The sequence below is a fragment of the Buceros rhinoceros genome, unplaced genomic scaffold (genome assembly GCF_000710305.1).
Source record: "Buceros rhinoceros silvestris isolate BGI_N320 unplaced genomic scaffold, ASM71030v1 scaffold9634, whole genome shotgun sequence".
Lineage (NCBI taxonomy): Eukaryota > Metazoa > Chordata > Aves > Bucerotiformes > Bucerotidae > Buceros > Buceros rhinoceros.
Window position 1 is genome coordinate 3,193 of NW_010406449.1, and position 6,971 is coordinate 10,163.

Here is a 6,971-nt window from a genome sequence, read left to right on the forward strand (position 1 = left end):
CCCCCTGTGTGCGGGGGAGCTGCTGGGGAGCTGCTGGGCAGCAGCTCCTCCAGTGCTTGGTTCCATGTGCTTTCCTCGTGGCTGTGGAGTCCGCTGGAACCAGCGGACGTTCTTTCAGTGACGCCATGAGTTTGTGACTGTGATCGGTCACAACCCATGAGTTTGTTATTGTCATCATCTTCCTGAGGCTGAAGAAAGCCACCGCCGTTCCCGAGGAGATGAGGCAAACGTTCTGCCCATCTCAGAGCGCTCCTGTCACGGAGCTGTAAAAATCTCCAGAGTGCAGCGATGGCGTTGTCAGTGTGACTGGAGAAAATGTGCGGGTTTAACCGATATGGGAAATGACCGGGGAATTGTTTTCTCTCTTCACTTTTGAAAACACCCAGAGGTGCTGCTAGGAAAAGTTCCCCACTGGTAAAGCGGGGATTTGCTGGGGCTGAATTCCAGTTCTTTTGTCAGCGCTTTGGGCCTGTGTTCAGAAAAAGGGAATATGTGTCTTGTGGAGACAGGGCGACGCTCGGTGTGTCTGGCTGGCAACAAGGAGACTCGGTTGCTGTGGAAGTGCCTCACAGTCAGAGCAGCATCCTCTCGCCACAGCGATGCTGCTGTGTCCATCCAGGATCAACCCCTCGCTCACTGCAGCGTCTGTGGGGCTGTCAGTGCCGCACGCTCCGAGGGGACGGGAGGAAGCGGCCGAAGAAGGGTTGGGGGACAAGCAGAACATCTAGAACCTGCTCTTCCCTGATTCACTCAGACTGTGAAGACATTGTAAATGTTCCTCAGCCCTTGAAACTGGACTTCACTGCGGAGTCGTGGCTCTGTTGCTAATGTTCTTCCTTCCTCTCTCTTTTTGGCCTCTCCAGGAAGCGATCCGAGTGATCCTTGGGAATCTTGACAATTTACATCCGTTTTCCACAGAGCACTTCACGATCTTCCCATGTATCCTTTCTCTGCTGCTGGTACAAGAAAAGGTTCAGTGTCTCGTGCCTGTCGGGCGTTGCTCAGCTGGACAGTCGCGTCTTGCAGCGTGCAGACCTTCAGCTGCAGCATGACTCCTTTGCAGTTCTGCGGTAGCTGAAGAGCTTCCTGGGTTGTTGCCCCCACCAGAGAGAGCAGCACTGTGAGCAGAGGGTTCTGCAGTGTTTTCAGTGTTTTCACCTTGCCTCTCGAGTCTGATTGAGCCAGAGAAAACGACTGTGTCTAGGTAAGGTCACAGAAGCGACCCACTGCGATTGCAGGCAAAGCCAGTGCATTGTTTCAGGTGGTTCAGGCAAGGCAAAACGCTTCTGACAGGCTCAGCAGGACTGGCCAACCAGCAAAGAAGAGCCTGGTCATTTTCTTGTGTGGCCCATAAGGCACCTGGGAACTGCTGGTGTGATGCTCTTGAACCTTACCGTTGTCCTCAGATTTGAGTCCGTGGGAGCGAGTGTCAAAGATGAGATTCAAACACAAGAATGTCCATCTGGTGCCTTACCCCTACGTCTGCACCATGTATCTAGAACTGAATGCATTTCAGCCCAGCGGATCTGCTGGTGAGTGACTCTGGGGGTGTCGGGAGAATTTCTGGGAATGCCTGTGGTCGGTGCCTTGCTCTTCCCTTTCCCTTCATCTGCCGAGTCTGGCTTAGAGGGAGCAGCACTGCAGCGTGGCTGTGCTGTGGGACTGAAACAGAGCAGAACAGTGTATTCTTGTTTGTCCCATACGGCTCTGCTGGAATTCCCTGAATCACTCTTTGCCTTTTCGGCCGCTGCTGCCTCTTGGGCTGGTGGTTTTGTGAAGCGATGCCCAGGGCTCCCAGCCCAGCAGCATCTGCAGCTTTTCAGTCCTGGCGTCTCAGATGCAGGTTCCAGCGCGCTTTGGAAGGAGTTTGTCTTGCTCTGGGAAAGCGAGGTGAATGGCAAAGCTGGTGAAAGAAAGTCTATTCACCAAATCTTCACCAAACGGTGCAATCCCTCTGTTACAGGTGAAGAAGGAAACAAGGGCCACGAAGAGCTTGTGAGTTGTCTGTGCGCTTTGGTTCTGTTTGTTTGTCTGTCTGTCCAAGTTTGTTCCCAATAGTCTGGAGAAGCCAAATGTATCTCCAGGCAGTGCTGGAGTTCTCCTGTTTCCGGGCGTCCGTCCGTCCGTGCGATGTCCTGGGTGTCCTGGAAATCAAGATTTTTTGTTCAAAACCGTTGAGGCTCTTTCTCCGGTTGGGCCCCTTGGTGCTTCTCTGCTGTTGGGACGAGGCAGCGCTTCTTATTCCTGAGTCATTGTTTGTGTTTGTTGTATCAACACAGACAGTTTTGCAAAATACGAATGTTCGTTTACTCTGACTTTTGTTCTAAAGTAGGAAAGTCACCATCAGCTTTTATCCCCAGCAGGTTTGCCATGGTTTGAAGGTGAAGAGAAGCAGTGAAGTGTCAGAGGGTCCTGCAGTGGACGAGCTGGTGAAGAGGAGGAGAGGGGAAGCTGGAGCAGAGGCCTTGTGCCCGCAGCTGGGTGTGGACAGGTCAGTCGACTACAAAATCATCTTCCAGGGCACGCATGGATATTTGTAGTGTCTCTTGTCCCTCGCGGTCCTGTCCTGGGGAGCCCAGTCTGGACAGAGCACCCGGGCTGGCCTCAGCAGCTCTGAGCAGTGGGGAGGATCAGCTGCTGGCAAAACTCCTCCTGAAGCAGCTCAGGCTGTTGCTGGCACCTTCAGCACGAGGGTGGAGTGCTGGCTCATAGTGGCCACTGCAGGCTGCGTTCTCCGTTCCCTTCCCAAGGCACCCTGTTCCCGGTTCCAGTCTGGCGGCTGCCTCCTTTCACAGGGCGTAGCTTTTCCAAACTGAACCCGTGTGTCTGTACTGACCAGTCACGAGGACGTGACAGAGTCCCAAAGCCGGTGCCCTAGTCGAAGTGTTTGTGCTCCCCATTCCCCTTCCGTGGCGACGTCCAGGCCATGCCAAATCATCTCCCTGGCTGCCTTCTGTTCTACCCAGTTCCCGAGTGTCCTTCACACCAAGAGGATGACAGGAGAAGTCTGAGGCCTGTTCTTTTGCTGCTTATACAATGGCAGCCCTTTCATTTCCCTCCCCGCCATCAGTTTCTGGTGACAATGAAACTGCTGGGAATGAGTGAAGAGTGAGGCTGGAATCCAGAATGGTTTCCGAGCTCTTTTAGCCCAGCCGTGAGTTGTGGGTTCCTAAAACACGAGGCCAGAAGTGGCTCTTCGGGGCTGTGGCCTGGCAGCTCTCTCTCAGTCCTGTTCCCTGCCCCAGCAGTTTTGCTGTTCCAGAAGAGATTAAGACAGTGAATGGTTCTCAGGTGTGTTCTTGATTTCCAAATGGAACTGGGGAGGCATCAACTTCCAGCCTGCTGTCATTTTTTCCCAATGACTCTGCTGGAGTGAAGAGCTCATTCAGTCTGAGCATCCCCCCACACCAGGAAGGAGTTTGTCCACTGCAATCGGGCCATCTCGAGACCTTTTTTTTCTTTCTGGACCAGCTCTTTGGCTCCCAAGTCCCTGTGGGGGATATGGGTTTAGGTTTTCTGGGGCTGCCAGATCAGCTCCAAGAGCGTTGTTTTGTGTGTGAAGCCAGGATTGTTTTTCTCCCCAGGCATCACTTTGTACCTCTGTGGACAGACTTTCCCCTGCCATTTTACTGCTCCATGACCGAGTCTTGTAAGATCTTTCTCTGGTTCTTTGCTGCCCACCCTGCTCTTTCTGTTGGTGATCAGTCAGATCTGCAGGCGCTCTCAGCTCGCTGCTCATCCCCCTTTCCATGTCATGTAATGCTCTTCTTCCCTTCAGCTGTGCGTTGGCTGGAAGAGCAGGAAGTCCAGCACTGGGACGGGGGTGGGTTTTCGTCTTTAAAGGAGACTTTGGCACATGAGTGGATCGAGGGATCTGTCCTGTTGGCTGGAGGTACTACACTGCTGATTTCTAATGCAGCACTTGGAGTAGCCATTTGCAAGACGGCTCCTTCTCCTGACTTTCTGTGAACTCAGTTCTTGCTTTTGTGACTTGTTTTCAGAGCTGGAGCCGTGGGTTTTCGTCTTTAAAGGAGACTTTGGCACATGAGTGGATCGAGGGATCTGTCCTGTTGGCTGGAGGTACTACACTGCTGATTTCTAATGCAGCACTTGGAGTAGCCATTTGCAAGACGGCTCCTTCTCCTGACTTTCTGTGAACTCAGTTCTTGCTTTTGTGACTTGTTTTCAGAGCTGGAGCCGAGCTCTTTCTGTTGGTGATCAGTCAGATCTGCAGGCGCTCTCAGCTCGCTGCTCATCCCCCTTTCCATGTCATGTAATGCTCTTCTTCCCTTCAGCTGTGCGTTGGCTGGAAGAGCAGGAAGTCCAGCACTGGGACGGGGGTGGGTTTTCGTCTTTAAAGGAGACTTTAGCACAGAGTGGATCGAGGGGTCTCTCCTGTTGGCGGGAGGTACTACACTGCTGATTTCTGATGCAGCACTTGGAGTAGCATTGGCAAGATGGCTCCTTCTCGTGACTTTCTGTGAACTCAGTTCTCACTTTTGTGACTTGTTTTCAGAGCTGGAGCCGAGTGTGTTCACCGCAGGAGTAAAGTGGAGCACGGATCTGAGACGGTAAGCTACAGAATATTGGGCAGAGACCACAGCATCTCTTTAGTCCTCCAGTCTTACAACAGCGGCATAGAAATGCCTTCAGGTAATTTTTTCCCCTTTCCACCTACATCACCTGCATGGAGACCTTTGTGATTCCTGCTCATCGTACTGAGCCAGGGGGTGAGTTTTACAGGGAGACGGCACAAGCGTTTCTGACCGTCAAGCTGCGACCTCTCGGGTGGGCTTTATCTCTCAGATACGGCCCTGAAGGATACCCTGCCTTGTCTTCACGACTCCAGCCCTCCTTGACCTCTGATGCCCCTTCACGCACAGCTCCATGAAGAGCCAAGAGTGGCTGCTGGCACCTTGATGCTGGCTGCAGCGCGAGCACTTGCTGCTCCCCACCGGTGCCCTTTCCCTGTGCCAATGGCCCACAGGCAGCTCCTGCTCCTTGAACCAGCATCGTGCATTTTCTCGCTGTGCTGTCAGAAGGCAGATTGATGAGGGACTGGTTCCAGCAGGACTGGCAGTTGCCTCCTGAACCCACTGTTCTCCACAGACCTGGTCAGGAGGGAAGTCTTTGTCCTTTAGCCCACAGGCTGAAAGGCTGCTCTGACAGAGCTGCTGTTAGGGACACCCTTTAGGTACCAGTGTCTTCCTCACCAGCCCCCCTTCTCCTCCTTCTGGCTATTGTCCATCCTCCCCAATGTCCCTGTCCTCTTCATGCCTTTCCTGGCTCCTGATACCTGTTCTCAATTTAGTTCAGATCCCTGCCACGCTCTCGCCTTCCTGGCCTTTTTCCCTTGGAGAAACTCTTTGGGAGAGTCTTTCCCGAGAGGTAAACTCATCCCTTTTGGGATTGTCCACAAGGAGAGGTGTCTGGTGGTGTGGAAGGAACAGCTTCTCCTCCAGCTGTGGCTTGGGCAGTGAACAGTCGCATCAAATACCTGGGTTTCTGCACGTTTCCACATGCTGATGTACTGCTCCCATTTCAGGAAGCTTTTGGATCTCTCCTCAACCGACTGAGCCTTGACACAAATGTTGCCCATGGGCTTGCTCGAGGTCTCGGAGGGCTGGGACGTACTGGCTGCTGTGCAGCTGGTTTCGAAGGGCCAGTCCTGGTGCAGCTGCTCTGCTGGGGTTCCTGCATATCCTGCATATCCATATCCTGCATATCAGGTGAACCTGAGCTGAACCTGCCAGAGAAACACCACTGGGAAGCAGATCTGTTGGTTCTCCGAGCTTCTCTCTAGACAAAGTTGTTCCACTTTCTCTCCAAGTTGCTGAGGCGCTGACTTTGTTGGGTTTGGACTTTATCTTGCTGATGGCCTCCCTGCTGGGCCCCTTCCCTGTCACTGCCCCTCCTGTGCCGGTGTCTCACAGGGCTGATGCCAGGGGACTGTTCCTTCCCACGCACCTCAGCTGGTGTTTGAAATCTCTGTCTCTGCCGGAGCTGCTGTTCCTCTGTCACTTGGCTCAAGCAACCACAGCTTTATGCTCAGCCTGTGCATGTCCTGAGGAGGGAGGGGGAGAACTGGAGTGGTGAAGAAGGTCCTTGTAATGACAGGAAAGAACATACAATAAAATCCCAGGACAAGAGAGCAGATGTTGCCTTTTAGTTTGTAAAGGCAGCAAAGGATCCCAAATCTCCGGTACAACAGTGTTTCATGCGGTGTCACAGGTCTGGGCTCCTTTTCCTTTCAGAATTCCTCCGAAGCAAATGCCTGTGAGCTCAGCCCAGCATGGCTGCCCGGGGGCTGCAACCGAGGGAGTTCCTGTGAGAAACGAGTTCCTGGGCCAGTTCAACTGGAGTGGTGAAGAAGGTCCTTGTAATGACAGGAAAGAACATACAATAAAATCCCAGGACAAGAGAGCAGATGTTGCCTTTTAGTTTGTAAAGGCAGCAAAGGATCCCAAATCTCCGGTACAACAGTGTTTCATGCGGTGTCACAGGTCTGGGCTCCTTTTCCTTTCAGAATTCCTCCGAAGCAAATGCCTGTGAGCTCAGCCCAGCATGGCTGCCCGGGGGCTGCAACCGAGGGAGTTCCTGTGAGAAACGAGTTCCTGGGCCAGTTCATTCAGGTTGGTCGTGTTAACCCCAAAAGCTGCGAGGTTTGCCAGAGGTGGTTGGTGTGTTCCAGCGTGTGAGAGCGGGAGTCACAACCACTGTAAAGCGGTCGGTCACCAGTGACTTTGGCAGAGACTCTTCCTGCGTCACAATTCCCACCTGCAGAGTGAGGCTACAGAGCTCTCTGAGAGCCGGACTGTGAGCTGGGTACCAACCTCCAGACCGGTCTGCGCTGGGACTGCTTTGAAAGCTCCCAGGAGACACATCAGTCCGGCTCTGGAGCCACTCTCAGTGTCAGGATCTGCCGTGGGGACTGCCGGGAGTGTGGAGCGAGCGAGGTTGTGGATTCCTTC

The 6,971-nt window shown here is 53.3% G+C and overlaps 1 protein-coding gene across 1 annotated transcript in view; it reads left to right on the plus strand.

The window, feature by feature from the left end:
• LOC104491639 (chromosome unknown open reading frame, human C11orf85) overlaps positions 1-4,571 on the plus strand; it is a gene marked incomplete at its 3' end in the record, with an annotated part of 7,607 nt that extends 3,036 nt beyond the window's left edge. Inside the window, exons 4-8 of the mRNA XM_010134088.1 lie at positions 864-939; positions 1,407-1,532; positions 1,964-1,995; positions 2,364-2,491; positions 4,517-4,571. Of these exons, the coding sequence (XP_010132390.1) occupies positions 864-939; positions 1,407-1,532; positions 1,964-1,995; positions 2,364-2,491; positions 4,517-4,571 (417 nt within the window). The remainder of the gene's footprint in view (positions 1-863; positions 940-1,406; positions 1,533-1,963; positions 1,996-2,363; positions 2,492-4,516) is intronic.
• Between the last annotated feature and the right edge of the window lie 2,400 nt (positions 4,572-6,971).